Source organism: Dipodomys spectabilis, unplaced genomic scaffold, assembly GCF_019054845.1.
Source record: "Dipodomys spectabilis isolate Male_0828 unplaced genomic scaffold, ASM1905484v1 ptg000576l, whole genome shotgun sequence".
NCBI lineage: Eukaryota > Metazoa > Chordata > Mammalia > Rodentia > Heteromyidae > Dipodomys > Dipodomys spectabilis.
The window spans coordinates 1,368,867-1,384,285 of NW_024871253.1; the positions used below are offsets into that span (position 1 = coordinate 1,368,867).

At 48.3% G+C, this 15,419-nt stretch overlaps 1 protein-coding gene across 1 annotated transcript in view; it reads right to left on the bottom strand.

The window, feature by feature from the left end:
* Positions 1-15,419, bottom strand: part of Acap1 (ArfGAP with coiled-coil, ankyrin repeat and PH domains 1) — a 36,508-nt gene that overhangs the window by 19,147 nt on the left and 1,942 nt on the right. Inside the window, exons 3-20 of the mRNA XM_042670773.1 lie at positions 11,058-11,177; positions 10,826-10,879; positions 10,671-10,729; positions 10,244-10,427; positions 10,060-10,104; positions 9,841-9,936; positions 9,686-9,760; positions 9,498-9,607; positions 5,006-5,057; positions 4,816-4,916; positions 3,623-3,746; positions 3,328-3,539; positions 2,753-2,822; positions 2,489-2,583; positions 2,234-2,400; positions 1,593-1,765; positions 268-377; positions 81-191 (exon numbers count right to left, since the gene is read on the bottom strand). Of these exons, the coding sequence (XP_042526707.1) occupies positions 81-191; positions 268-377; positions 1,593-1,765; positions 2,234-2,400; positions 2,489-2,583; positions 2,753-2,822; positions 3,328-3,539; positions 3,623-3,746; positions 4,816-4,916; positions 5,006-5,057; positions 9,498-9,607; positions 9,686-9,760; positions 9,841-9,936; positions 10,060-10,104; positions 10,244-10,427; positions 10,671-10,729; positions 10,826-10,879; positions 11,058-11,177 (1,958 nt within the window). The remainder of the gene's footprint in view (positions 1-80; positions 192-267; positions 378-1,592; positions 1,766-2,233; positions 2,401-2,488; positions 2,584-2,752; positions 2,823-3,327; positions 3,540-3,622; positions 3,747-4,815; positions 4,917-5,005; positions 5,058-9,497; positions 9,608-9,685; positions 9,761-9,840; positions 9,937-10,059; positions 10,105-10,243; positions 10,428-10,670; positions 10,730-10,825; positions 10,880-11,057; positions 11,178-15,419) is intronic.

Consider the following 15,419-nt stretch of genomic DNA (forward strand, 5'->3'; position numbering starts at 1 on the left):
CCAAGTTTGGGTCCTGGCATTAGCCCCACCCTAATGGATAGATTGTCCTAACTGTAGCCCCAGCCTTCAGGCTTTCTTACAGAGTGACGATGTCAGCGTTGGCTGTTTCCATGGCGATGGTGAGAGGGTCCCTGCCCTCAGAGTCCTGAGCCCCCAAATCGGCACCCCGTTTCAGGAATAGGCAGGCAAGCCTGGAGAGAACAGCCAAATTCAGCCCTGTCCCCATTTCAACTACTCTCCCCACAGCTATCAACCAGCTGGTCCTACCCAGTGTGGCCTAGAATGGTTGCATGGTGGAGTGGTCCACGGCCGGCACTGTCTGCTTGGTTCACATTTGCTCCATTCTGGAGGAGAAACTCACAGGCCAGAAGAGAATTCTGCATGGAGGAGTCAACAAAGAACATCTTTTCTTCCTTTCTTTCTTTCTTTCTTTCCTTCCTTCCTTCCTTCCTTCTTCTTCTTCTTTCTTTCTTTCTCTCTCTCTCTTTCTTTCTTTTTTTGGTTGGTCATGGGGCCTGAACTCTGGGCCTGGGTGCTGTCCCTCAGCTCTTCAGCTCAAGGCTAATGCTCTACCACTTGAGCCACAGCGCCACTTCTGGTTTTTTCTGCTTATGTAGTGCTGAGAAATGGAACCCAGGACCTCATGCATGCAAGGCAAGCACTCTACCATTGAGCCACCTTCCCAGCCCAACAAAGAGCATCTTTACAAGTGAATTTCCAGATATTTTAGGGGTATGGTAACTAGGCTTAACTCTGCCTCTGTGTGTGTGTGTGTGTGTGTGTGTGTGTGTGTGTGTATGTGCCAGCCTTGGGACTCATGACCTGGGCACCATCCCTGAGTGTTTTTGCTCAAGACTAGTACTCTACACCACTTGAGCCACAGCACAACTCCATTTCCACTTTTTTTTTCCTTTGGCTAGTACTGGGGTTGAGCTCAGCTTTTTTCCCTCAAGGCTGGCACTCTACCTCTTGAGCCCTAGCTCCACATTCAGCATTTTGCTAGTTAATTGGAGATAAGAATCTGATAGACCTTCTTGTCCAGGCTGCTTCAAACAATGATCCTCAGATCTCAGCTTCCTGAGTAGCTAGGATTACAAGCAGTAATCTGGCTAGCTCTGGCACTTAATATATATACATATTGTCAGTTCTAGGGCTTGAACTCAGGGCCTAAGCACTGTTCCTAAGTGTCTTTTGCTCAAGGCTAGCACTCTACCACTTGAGCCAGAGCACCACTTCCAGGAACCCAGGTCTTCAGGCCTGCTAGACAACCACACTACCACTAAGCCACATTCCCAGCTCATAGTACATATATTTACAGTACATATTCATAGTCTCAGGTATTGAAGTCATGGGATCATTTTCAGATTAGACTTATTAGTTATGCTATCTGTATTTTACAGATTTGGAGACTGAGGCAAAAAGATTGTTAACTTGTTCAAAGTCACCTATAAATGGCCTGAATTCAAATTTAGGTTCTCTGCTTCTAAATCATACTCTTAGCAACCAATCTGTATTGCTTATTTTTCCCTATGGGGTGGGGATTATAGGAACTTTCAGGTAAGGTGGGGCAGAGAGGTCAGCATGGCTCTCACAGCAGCCGTGGCACGGATCAGTGGTGTGGCATTCTCCTGACCCCCATTGACCCAGTTGACATCAGCTCCATGGGCAAGGGCATCAGCCATGGTGGGAAGGGATGAAGGATGCCCAGCAGATCGGAACAGCAAGGCCCCAGGGTGCAGGCTTCCCAGGTCATCAGAGGGAGTCTCTGTTAGGAGTGAGTTTTGTTAGGGGAAATCAGTGCTGAGTCTGCAGAGAAAACCTTCAGCAGTCCCCTGATGTTGCAACGAGACAGGCCACTTCTAAATTGTGGGAGGCCTTTGTGAGTCAAGATTATGGTGACATGGGTGTGATTACATGTAAGTGTGTGTAGGTTTGTGGGGAGGGAGGAGTGGGGTTTAGCCAGCATCACCAACCTCATCCTGTCCAACTACCCCAACTGGCTAGGTGTCGTAGGTGAGCTGACTGACAGACTCAGCTCCCACCCTTCTTCCCAATGCCTTGGAAATCCCAAAGTCTCCTGCCTCTTCTCCTGCTGTAGATGTCTCTTATGTAGTCGCCCCTGCCCCATATTCCTCCCTGTATTTAGTGCTACATCCCATTATAAGACCCCAGTGGCCCCCTATAGGGCCTGGCACATAGAAGGCATTCAGCAAATGTCTAACCAACTCTATACCTGGCTTAGATACATTCCCTGGCCGGGGCTTGATACCAGGCTTTGGGGGCACAGGAGGATGCCCTCTTGGGGGTCCCCTGCCACCCCTTCGCCCTCGGATCTCAGGAAGCTTGGTCAGGAACTTCTTCTCTACATATTTAGCATGAATCCAGGCCTCCTTCTCCTGCCTGTTGGGGAAGAGAAAGGGAGCATCCTTTTTTCCCCATCTCCTCTCCACATGGAGGGGAGCCCTTGGCACCTGCACTCCAGCCTTACCGGGAGCAGGTGGGTCCTGGCTTCTTCACTGCCATGGCCTCCACACGGGCCTCATAGATCTGGTTGATGACAACATTTCCCAGCTCACACATAAGCTTCAGGGGGCCCAGCAGGGGGCAGACAGACAGACAGACAGAGGAAAAGGGAGGAGGAGACAGACAGAGGAAAAGGGAGAGGAAGAAAGATACTACATGATTAGATGTCTGGACCCTTCAGGGCTCCCCAATTCTTTGTTTTCACAGTCTTTACAATACCCCAGGTTACCTTGACTAGTTCTGGCTCCCAGGAGTCAAGGGTCAGAGATCGGACTTTGGAGAAGTGAACACCAAGGCTCCTAGAGGACCAGAGGGGGAATCATAGCCTCTAGAGCTTGGGAGACTGCTGTCACTCTGGAAAAGACTTGAGACAGAGTTCCGGTAGTTTCTTCTACTTTATCTATGTTTCATCCTCTCCAGTTACCTAATTCTTCCCATGCCATTCTCCTCTCTCCTTGCACCAGACCAACTGTGGGTAAGGTAAGAGCCTTATATCTATTCCAAGGCCTCACTACCCCTTCTTCTGAGGCTCCTTCACCCTCAGCAAGCCCTGACACATGTTTCCCCAAACCAAGCCAGTACATCTCTCTAGGAGGCTCCCAAACCTGGCGAGATGGAGACACTATGATGGGCTGTGCCCACCTGGTTGCACCTGTGTCCCCTGCAGGCATGGTCCAGCACTGGGAACAAGTGACAGAACCATCAGGTAGGAGGAAGTCAGGGCAGAGCAGAGGACAGTGCCTGTGGGATGGACAGGGGGTCACACCCCAAGAGCGAGGAGAAGCAGAACTGTAGGGAAATGACCTGTGGATTCCGGAGCACTCAATGCAGAGGGTGACTCCAAGATTGATGCTGGCCCACTCTGGGGCTGGCTCCCTGCAGTCACAGCACTGGGCATTGCCGTCCACACTCTGCACCAGGGCTGCCACATGCCCAACTCCCCCAGGCTCCCTTCCCCGGACTGTCCCACCACAGCCCAGTGTGGCAGCGTAGCCAAGGGCCAGGGGTCCTGAGCCCTGAGGAAGACCAGAGAAGAAAGGATGACCAAGGGGCCCCCATCTCCCAGGGCTAGCTGGCTTCGCACCACAGATCAAGGTACCTGGCTTAGCCCTCTGGGGCTGTCATCAAGGCGGGCCTGGCTGAAGGCTGAGGCAATGCTGCTCTGAACAGCATTGATCCACAGGTGCAGAAGGCGCTCAGAGTCAGCCTGGAGCAGGCAGGACCTAGGGTTGGGGGTTGAAGGTGACAGGGTGGGGTCTGAGACCTGAAGAGCCAAGTGGCAGGATGGACAAGCTAAGAATCAGCTGATATTCAACTATGCCCAGTTGTACGGATTTAGTATGAATTGTACTAATTTAGAAATGAAATCCAGAAAATGAAAACATGGGTTATTCATGTTTCTGTAGGTGGTGGTGGTGGTGTGTGTATGTGTGTGTTTTCTTTTTCTGCTTTTTAGGGAGAGCAAAGGAGAGATACAGAAAGGGAGGGAGGAAGGTGAACAAATGCAATCGTGGTATTCAACATATACTAGGTGGAAAATTAACTATGCAGTTTGTGGGCAGGGACTGGAGGGAGAAACTGGGGGAAACGGAAGAAAGCGGTGACATCACCCAAAAGAGAAATGTACACATTGTCTGAATCGTGAAATGGTAACCCCTCTGTGCAATACCTTAACAACAAAATTATATTATTAAAAATTGTATGTGTGGGCCGGCAATGTGGCTTAGTGGTAGAGTGCTTGCATAGCATGCATGAAGCCATGGGTTTGATTCCTCAGTACCACATAAACAGAAAAAGCCAGAAACAGCACTGTGGCTCAAGTGGTAGAGTACTAGCCTTGAGCAAAAAGAAGCTCACGGACAGTGCCCAGGCCCTGAGTTCAAGCCCCAGGACTGTCAAAAAAAATTGTATGTATGGGGGGGGGGGGGGCTGGAGGGGTGGGTCCTGGGTCCTTGAGCTTTTTTGCTCAAGACTAGTACTCTACCATGTGGACCATGTGAGTACTCTCCAGTTCCAGCCTTTTGATGAATAATTGGACATAACAGTCTCAACGACTTTGATGCCTTCTGAACCATGATCCTCAGGTCTCAGCCTCCTAGTAGCTAGGATTACAGATGTGAGCCACCAACTCCTGGTGCACTTCAATGATAACATTCTCCCAAATATCTCCTTATCACTGTTATCTCCCCCCAATGCCCCTCAATCCAGACTCAAGGCCTGGTACTACATGATCGCCTGCCTTTCTGGTTGCTAAACAGACATTAGAGTGTCACCCTTGGGGACTGTACTCACTTGCTGGTAGAAACTACCTCAAAGCAGAAGCGCCTTTCTGAGTCTGGGCAGTGTTTCACTGTACAGAGTCGAAGATCATCTACCACTACAGTCACAGGGTCCTGGCAGAAGAAGGCAATGAGGAAACTGATGTCCAGCCATAAGAAAGGGCTGAGTTTCCCTGGAACTCAGGCATCCAGAACCTACCCACCTTATACTTCTTCTGGTAAACCAGTTGGTTGTTCTGAATGGTGAACCAGCGTCTGGAGGAGGTGAAAGCAGTTATGGGTGAGGACAGCCTTGGATGATGCTCAGGAAGGGACAGAAGAGAGGCTGTGACCTTTCCCCCATAAGGACCTTGCTGAGAGGAGACTTGCACTGACCACCCACAGGAGACATTCTACAGAAGGTGGACAGTTATACAGACTGAAACGTCTAAAGAATTGTCATCACACCTTGAGTAACCCAGATTGGATTATATTTATAAGAAGCATTCCAGCAGATGGCAGTAAAATTCTTTTTTAATAAGTTTTGGGGAGGGGGTTTATGTGCGTTCAGCTACTGGGGCTTGAACTTAATCTGAGTACTGTCCCTAGATGTTTTGCCCAAGGCACTCTATTACTTGAGCAATAGCTCCAGTTCTGGCTTTTGCTGATTAGAGGTTAGAGTCTCTTGGAGCCAGTGCTGGTGGCTCACGCCTATAATCCTAGCTGCTCCAGAGGCTGAGATCTAAAAATGTCAGTTCAAAGCCAGCCCTGGTGGGAAAGTCCATGAGACTCTTATCTCCAATTAACCACCAGAAATCTGGAAATGGTGCTGTGGCTCAAAGTGGTAGAGAGTTAGCCTTGAGCAAAATTGCTCATGGACAGCACCCAAGCCCTGAGTTCAAGTCCCACAACCGACAAAAAAAAAAAAAAAGCCAAACAAACAAACAAAGAGGCTCATGAACTTTCCTGCCCTGGCTAGCTTAGAAACTGGATCCTCAGCTCTCAGCCTCCTGAGTAGCTAAGATTGGGGATAATAAGCATAAGTCACCAATGCTCAGCATTACCATTGTTTTCCCTTGTGGCCAGTGCTATTAGTACCTGTAAAAGTTCTTGGGCTGGGAAGGTGGCTCAGTGGTAGAGCGCTAGCCTTGAGCTGAAGAGCTGAGGGACAGCACCCAGGCCCAGAGTTCAGGCCCCATGACTGGACCAAAAAAAAAAAAGTTCTTGATAACTTCCTATTTGCCTGAGCTAAAGGGTTTCAAATAGCTGGTAAACATTTCTGAGTGTGTCATGAATGCATTTGAATCTACAACCTTTTTCTTTTTAATTTTTGGTGGAGGAAATAATGGTGTTTGAACTCAAGGGCTTGCACTTGCTAGTCTGGTGTTCTACCACTTGAACAACACACCTCCAGCTCTGCTTCCTGGTGGTAATTTTTTTTGGGGGGGTGGGGGCAGTCCTGGGGCTTGAACTCAGGGCCTGGGGACTGTTCCTGAGCTTCTTTTGCTCAAGACTAGCACTCTACTACTTAAGACACAGTGCCACTTCTGGCTTTTTCTGTGTATGTGGTTCTGAGGAATTGAACCCATGCATGCCAGCAAGCACTCTACCACTAAGCTACACTATTTAGACCAAGGTGGCATTGAATTCATGACCCTCCTACCTCCATCTCCTGAGTGCTGAGATTACAACTGTAATCTCACACAATTTATGAAACTACTACTATAATTTTGACAAATGGTTTTATCTTGGGGAAAGAACTCCATGCTCTGCACAAAGGCACAGCATGGGCTGGAAGTACCTCTGGAAGAGGACGTAGCCATGTCAGAGCATGTCATCATCCTGCTCCAAACCCTATAGGTACTCCTCATTTTTAGGATCTCTAGACTCCAGAGTTTGGCAAAAGTCTAGAAGGACCTAGAATAATTCACACCCACGTTAACTCCTACTTCCTCCTCCTTCAACTCTGTCCAGGCCCAGGGCCTGCTTTGTCACTGTTCTTCAAATGCCCAGGTCTCGAGGCCTTGGCCTGGGTCCTTCTACTTAGAATATTCTTCCTCCAATAGCCTTAACAACTTGACCCAAAAGTCATCTTGCAGGCTGGGAAGGTGTCTCAGTGCTTGCCTTGCATACATGAGGCCCTGGGTTCGATTCCTCAGCACCACATAAGCAAAAAAAGCCGTAAGTGGCACTGTGGCTCAAGTGGTAGAGCGCTAGTCTTAAGCTGAAGAGCTGAGGGACAGTGCCCAGGCCCAGACTTCAGGCCCCACAACTGCCCCCCCCAAAAAAAAAAGTCATCTTGCTAGGCACCATGGTTCACATCTATAATCCTAGCTACTCAGGAAGCTGAGATATGAGGATCATACTCCTAAGTCAGACCAGGCAGCAAAGCCCATGAAACTCTTATCTCCCAACTAACCATCAAAAAGCCAAAAAAGTGAGTTATGGCTCAAGAGATAAGAGCAGCAGCTTTGAGTGAAAAAGCTAAGAAACAGTACCTAGGCTCTGAGTTTAGTCCCTAGTACTAAGCACAAAAGAAAAAAATGTCAGCTTCTCACAAGGTCTACTGTGGCCCACCCCAAGCTGGAGAAATAGTCCAGTGGTAGAGCTTTTGCTTAGCAATGTTTGAGGCCCTAAGTTTGATCCTCAGCACTGAAAAAAAAAAAAAAAGACAATTGCACTACCTATCCAGTGCGCCATGTTCTTTACTGTATTATTTTCTTTCTGTGGCAGTATTATTATTTTTCCAGTCCTAGGCCTTGAACCCTGGGTCTGGGTGCTGTCCCTAAGCTCTTTTTGCTCAAGGCTAGCACTCTACTATTTGAGCTACAGTGCTACTTACAGCTTTTTATTTAATTAATTGGAGATAAGAGTCTCATGGACTCCTGCCCAACCTGGCTTTGAACTGAGATCCTTAGATCTCAGCCTCCTGAGTAGCTAGGATTTACAGGCATGAGCCACCAGTGCCCAGGTAGTATTACTTTCTAATATAACAACCTATTTACTGTTTTTTTTTTGGTCATGGGGCTTGAATTCTGGGCCTGGGCATTGTCCCTGAGCTTTTCAGCTCAAGGTGAGCACTCTATCCCATGAGCCACAGTGCCATTTCTTATTTTCTGGTGGTTAATTGGAGATAAGAGTCTCATGGATGCCGGGCACCAGTGGCTCATGCCTGTAATCCTAGCTACTCAGAAGGCTGAGATCTGAGGATCGTGGTTCAAAGCCAGCCCGGGCAGGAAAGTCCGTGAAACTCTTATCTTCAATAAACCACCAGAAAACCGGAAGTGGTGCTGTAGCTCAAGTGGTACAGTGCTCACCTTGAGCTGAATTGCTGAGGGACAGCGCCCAAGCCCAGAGTTTAAGCCCCACAACCGACAAAAAAAAAAAGAGTCTCATGGACTTTTCCTTCATGGGATGGCTTTGAACTGCATCCTCAGATCTCAGCTAGGATTACAGGCATGAGCCACCAGGGCCTGGCTACCTACTTACTTCTTATGCTTAAATGGTCTGTTTTGGCTGATGGAATGTATATCCTATGAAATGGGCTTTTGTCTGTTTTTTTTTTCTTCCTCCTCCTCCTCCTCCTCCTCCTCCTCCTCCTCCTCCTCCTCCTCCTCCTCTTCCTCCTCCTCCTCTTCTTCCTCTTTCTCCTCCTCCTCCTCTTCCTCCTTCTTCTTCTGTACTTAGCACACTAAAATCACTACCCAGAAAACTAATGCCAGACATAGTGGGACATACCTATAACCCCAACTACTAAGGATTCATAGAGGATTCTTGAGTTCAATACCAGCCTGGGACACTTAAAAGGTTGAGTGAGATCATAATTTAGAGCCAGCCTATACAGACAAATTCTAATTAACCAGCAAAAATCGGAGCTGCAGGTGTGGCTCAAGTAGTAAAGCACCAGCATGAGCAAAAAGGACAAGCAAAAGCATAAAGGTCAGCTGAGTGCCAGTGGCTCACACCTGTAATCCTAGCTACTCAGGAGGCTGAGATCTGAGGATTGTGGTTCAAAGCCAGCCTGGGCAGGAAGGAAAGAAGGAAGCCAGCCAAGTATCAATGGTTCACATGTAATCCTAACTACTCAGGAAGTTGAGATCTGAGATCAAGTTAGTCTAGGCAGGAAAGTCCATGAGACTTTTACCTTTCCTTCCTTCCTTCCTTCCTTCCTTCCTTCCTTCCTTCCTTCCTTCCTTCCTTCCTTCCTTCCTTTCTTTCTTTTTTTGCCAGTTGTGGGGCTTGAACTCTGGGCCTGGGTGCTGTCCCTCAGCTCTTCAGCTCAAGACTAGCGCTCTACCACTTGTGCCACAGCATCACTTCTGCTTTTTCTGTTTATGTGGTGCTGAGGAATCAAACCCAGGGCCTCATGCATGTGAGGCAAGCACTCTACCACTAAGCCATCTTCCCAGCACCCGAGACTTGTATCTTCAACTGACCACCAAAAAGCCAGAAAAGGAGTTGTGGTTCAAGTAGTATAGTATCAGACTTGAGGGAACAAGCTGAGAGACAATGCCCAAGCCCTGATTTCAAGCCCCCATACATCACACACACACACACACACACACACACACACACACACACACCTTACAGACAAAAGGTTGGAGAGTGTGGCCCAAGTAGTAGAGCACCAAGCTAGGAAAGTATGAAGCCATGATTTCAACCCTTTAGTACCAGAGAACAAAATTTGGTGAGTTTACTTGAGTGTCCTCTCCTCACCTGCTCCAAGTCTTAAATGCGTTGCTTGCTCGTTTGAAGAGATGTCCTTCCATGACTAGGCCATTGGGCCCCTCCTTTAGACTTGGCTCTGGTTCTTCTCCACCTAGCTCCTGTGGGGGCACAGGAGGGTCAAAAGGCAACTGAAGTGGGCAGAGATCATGGCCATACGCCTGTTACCCAGACCTCACCTTCTGTTTCAGCAACACATGTCTCTGTTCCATGTCTCTTTTCTCTCGTGCTGAGTTCAAGACCAGCTGGTGCAACTGGGCATAGAAGAGGCATCTCAGATGTTCAAGCTTCCCTCATTCAAGCCTAACAATCTGCCTATTCCATGGGGCCCTACCTGGGCGCCTAACTCCTTGCGATACTGGGCCAGCCGGCTCAACTCCTCATGGCCTTGCTGGAAATAGGTAGCCTGAGCTTCCACCAAACGCAGCACCTGGAGGACAAGGTGGGCAGGACACAGAGCAGAGGAAGGACCTCTGTCTCCATCTCCCCTCCTCCTCTTGGTCTGCAGGCTCCCTTCCACCTTGCCCCCCCCACCCCCTTCATCAGAACTTACAAACTCCATGATGTCAAACTTCCTCTTGTCTTCAATCACATTGATCTGAAGGCCCCAAAAGATCTCAAATGAGTCTTGAAATCATAGCACCCCCTACCACTGCATACCAGTGGACTCATCAGCCTTGAGATTAGTACACCTGAGGCCCTGGCACACCCTGGAAGGGCAGGCTGGGGGCAAGCACCTGAAGAGCATAATCCAATGCCCGTCCCCGGTACCCAGCTCGAGCAGTCCTCAGGGCAGCTCCAGCCTCTTCTGCCTCCTGGGCACGGCGCCTGGGGACCTCTGCATTATGGGTAAGGGCAGCCTCCAGGCTTTCAGCCCCCCGCCAGAAATCCCGACGAGCCTCTCGGAAGTCCCGAAGGCCTCTGGGAAGGGGAAGACAACACAGAATCATACCAGCTCCCAGCAGAGCATTCCCCAAGATAAGGCCCACCAGTATGCATCCATATGCACAGTCAGAAATCCAAGGGAGTCCTTAGGAGGGAGGGATAGAAATTAAGCCACTAGAAACCCCCAACCTCACAACTCCTTCGATCAGGAGGGCCCCTGTGATAAAGGGCTAGAGGGCTGGTTTCTGGGAAACAAGGCCCCACTCCCTCCCATCTCACTCCTTGACCAGGGTCTGGATTTGCTGCTGCAGTGTGTGTTGAGTAGCATCAAGAAGTTCCTAAAGGGAGCAGAAGTTGGCAGTTGGGGATCAGGACCACAGACAACCATACCCCATCTCTCCCCCACCCCCACCCCCCTTCCTTCCCCTACTCACCGAGTGGCTATCCAGCTTATGGTTCAGGCTCACAGTGAATTTGTCCAGACACTCCTGAGGGAAGAAGAGGTACAGAGAGAGTACTAGTTGTGGGACAGCAGGGCCTCCCAATTCTACACTTCTGCTACGGCTGTCCTAAATGCCAGCAGACCCAGCCCTGCTAGTTTTCTTCTACAGTACCATCCCCTCATCCTGTCTCTTCCCAGCTCACCCAGGTTCAGACTCCACATACCGCCATCATGGGCTCTGGTGGACCCAAACGAGCTAGATCACAAATTCCAACAATGAAGGCACGGCTGGCAGCGAGGTAATGCCGCCCACTTTCCAGGAGGCCTGTGCCCAGCTTGAGGAGCTGTGAAAAAACAAGAGTAACAGAGAATGGTGCCATCAGCCCCCAGAACAGCTACACCTGCCATCCATGCCCCAACTCTTTCCCCCTTGCCCAAGGCTATGTTTCCCCTTCCCAGCTTCACCTGCTTTCCCTCTACCCAAATTTAACTTTCTTTTCTTTTTTTTTGCCAGTCCTGGGGCTTGAACTCAGGGCCCTGGGCACTGTCCCTGAGCTTCTTTTGTTCAAGGCTAGCAACCCTACCACTTAAGCCACAGTGCCACTTGCAACTTTTTCTGTTTTTGTGGTGCTGAGGAATCCAACCCAGGGCTTCATGTGTGCTAGGCAAAGCACTCTACCACTGAGCCACCCTCCCACACTAGGTTTAGTTTTTTTTTCAGCCCTAATACACCTGCTCTGTGAGCTCTGCTTGTTGGCCGCTGTTGCCCTTGATGTAAAATTCCTGCCCAGTCTTCTTACCCAGTCTCCAAAGCCACTGTCAGCTGAAAGAAAGAAAGAAAGAAAGAAAGAGAGGAAGGGGGAGAGAGAGAAGGAGGGAGGAAAGGAGGGAAGGAGAAAAGGAAGGAGCAAAGGAAGGAGGAAGGAAAAGAAGGAAGAAGGAGAAGATGCAAAACTTTAAATAATAGGGGCTGGGAAGGTGGCTCAGTGGTAGAGCGCTTGCCTTGCATACATGAGGCCCTGGGTTCGATTCCTCAGCACCACATAAGCAAAAAGAAAAAAGCCGGAAGTGGCGCTGTAGCTCAAGTGGTAGAGTGCTGGCCTTGAGCTGAAGAGCTGAGGGACAATGCCCAGGCCCAGAGTTCAGGCCCCACGATCGATCGGACCTAAAACAAAAAAACTTTAAATAATAAAAGTCTGTGGAGGGGTAGGAATGTGGCTTAATGGTAGCGTGCTTACCTAGCATGAATGGAGCCCTCAGTTTGATTCCTCAGAACAATATAAACAGAAAAAGCCAGGGGTTGGGAAGGTAGTTCAGTGGTAGCATGCTTGCCTTGCATGGTTGGGAAGGTAGTTCAGTAGTAGCATCCCTGCCTTGCATGTATGAGGCCCTGGGTTCCATTCCTCAGCAGCAAATAAACAGAAAAAGCCGGAAGTGGTGCTGTAGCTCAAGTGGTAGAGTGCTAGCCTTGAGCAAAAGCAGCTCAGGGACAGTGCCCAAGCCCTGAGTTCAAGCCCCAGGACCAGAAAAAAAAAAAAGAAAAAAGAAAAAAAACAAAAACAGAAAAAGCCAGAAGTGGCACTCTGGCTCAAGTGGTAGAGTGTTAGCCCTGAACAAAAGAAGATCAGGGATAGTACTGAGGCCCTGAGTTCAAGCTCCAGGACTGCAAAAAAAAAAAATTGGACTTTATTGTTAAGTGCATTATAGCAATGTTAATTTCCTGATTTTGGCAACGCAGCCAAGTTGCGTAAGATCTGCCCTTGAGGGAAGCTGGGGTGATGAGCCCTCTCTTGGCAATTCCTGTAATCTATGATTAAAAATAAAAGTTTGGTTTTGTTTGTTTAGTTTTGATGTGCTGGTCCTGCGGCTTGAACTCAGAGCTTAGTTGTTGTCCCTGAACATTTTTTGCTCAGGGCTAGTGCTCTACCACTTGAGCCACAGAGATCCATTTCTAGCTTTTTACTGGTTAACTGAAGATAAAAGTCTCATGGACTTCATACCTGGATTGGCTTTGACTTGAGATCCTCAGATCTCAGCCTCTTGAGCTAGGACGACAGGTATGAGCCATCCGTGCCCAGCTGTTTGTTTTATGTGTGTTGAACTTGGGGCTTCAAGCTATCACTTGGCCTTTTCTGCTCATGGCTGGCACTCTACCACTTGAGCCATGCCTCCACTTCTGGCTTTATACTGATTAACTAGAAATAAAGAGTCTCACAGATTTGTCTGGCTAGGCTGGGTCCAAATTGAGATTCTCAGACCTTAGCCTCTTGAGTAGTTATGGTTATGATTGTGATCCACCTGTGCCTGGTGAAAATAAAAGGTTTAATTAAAGGTTTAATTTGAGGGGGGCTGGGAAAGTGGCTCAGTGGTAGAGTGCTTGCCTTGCATGCATGAGGCCCTGGGTTAGATTCCTCAGCACCACATAAGCAGTAAAAGCCAGAAGTGGTGCTGTGGTGCTGTGGTGCTGTGGCTCAAATGGTAGAGCGCTAGCCCAAGAGCTGAGGGATAGCACCCAGACCCAGAGTTCAGGCCCCACGACCAACAAAAATAAATAAATAAATAAATAAATAAAAATTGAGGGCTAGGAAGGTGGCTCAGTGGTAAAGTTCTTGCCTTGCATGCATGAGGCCCTGAGTTCGATTCCTCATCACCCATAAGCAGGAAAGCCAGAAGTGGTGCTGTGGCTCGGGTTGTAGAGTGCTAGCCTTGAGCTAAAGAGCTGAGGGACAGCGTCCAGGCACAGAGTTCAGGCCCCACGACTGACCAAAAATAAATAAATAAATAAATAAAAATTTTAAAAAATATATTTGAAATCCAGCCCCCAGTGGATCATGCCTATAATCCTAACTACTCAGAAGGCTGAGATCTGAGGATTGCGGTTCAAAGCCTGGGCAGGAAAGTTTGTGAAACTTATCTCCAAGTAACCACCAGAAAACGGGAAGTGGTGCTGTGGCTCATCGTAGAGCATTAGCTTTGAGCTGAAGAGCTCAGGGACAGCAACCAGGCCAAGATTTCCAGCCCCACAACTGACAAAAAAAAAAAAATTTTTTTTTTTTTAGTACAGTGGAGTATGTCTGTAGTCTCAGCTACTCAGAAACTGAAGCAGGAAAAAGTTTGAGCTCAGGAGTTCAAGGCCAGCCTGGGCAAAAAAAGGAGACATGAAATGACCTCCCCACCCCCACTTCATCTCAAAAAATAGAAACAGAGAGAGAGAGAGAGAGCGAGAAAGAAATGAATCAGTTACCTACTAGCTGTAAGCATTATGCAAAAACAAAACACAAGAGCCTCCAGTCACATTCTAGCAAGGGAAAATATATAAGAAACAAATAAGCAAGTGTGGTAGACACACCCCAATGATAGACATCTGCATAATCCTATCCTTGGGTGTAGCAAGAATTGTAATTTGCTTCAAACTAAAAGCAAAGGCAACAGGATGACAATCAGTCCCATGATGAGGGCACACTGTGTTGCAAAGGTGATGATGGGTGACACTCCTATGATTGCCTTCCAATACCTGTCAACACCTTGCCAGCACACACAAGAAAAACTTTCCTCCTAGAAGTTGCAGCATAGCAATAGCAAGCTATAATGTGACATGACTATGGAGGGGACCAAACTATATGTGGCCTCAAAGAAATGAGGGCCTTGGGGGCTGGGAATGTGGCTTAGTGGCAGACTTGTTGAAGCCCTGGGTTCAATTCCTCAGTACCACATAAACAGAATAAGCTGGAAGTGGCGCTGTGGCTGAAGGGGTAGAGTGCTAGCCTTGAACAAAAGCAGCTCAGGGACAGTGCCCAGGCCCTGAGTTCAAGTCCTAGGATTGGCAAAAAAAAAAAAAAAAAAGAAAGAAAGAAAGAAAAGAAAAGTAAAGAATGGAGGGGAAAAAAGAAAAGAAAAAGAAATGAGGGCCTCAGTTTTACAATATAAAAGAACTGAATTCTACCAACAATCACATGAGCTCAGAACAAAATCTTGAGCTTTAGGTGAGACTAGAACTTCAGCCACAACCTTGACTGAAGTCTTGGAGACGCTGAGCATAACAACAGCTAAGATATGCCTGGTCTCTTGGTCCATAGGAACTAGAAAATGTGTAATATTTTATGCCACTAGGTTTCTGATAGCCTAAAAAAAAATCTATCAGGTGCCAGTGGCTCACGCCTGTAATCCTAGCTACTCAGGAGGCTGAGATTTGAGGATTATGGTTCAAAGCCAGCCTGGGCAGGAAAGTCTGTGAGACTTTTTTGTTGTTTTTTTTTTGTCAGTCATGGGGCTTGAACTACTCTGGGCCTGGGTGCTGTCCCTCAGCTCTTCAGCTTAAGGCTAGCGCTCTACCACTTGAGTCACAGCGCCACTTCCAGTTTTCTGGTGGTTTATTGGAGATAAGAGTCTCACAGACTTTCCTGCTCAGGCTAGCTTTGAACCACAATCCTCAAATCTCAGCCTCCTGAGTAGCTAGGATTACAGGCGTGAGCCACTGGCGCCCGGCTTGTCAGATTTTTATCTCCAATTAACCACCAGAAAACCAGAAGTGGCACTGTGGCTCAAAGTGATAGAGCACTATATTTGAGGCTCAGGGACAGTGCCCA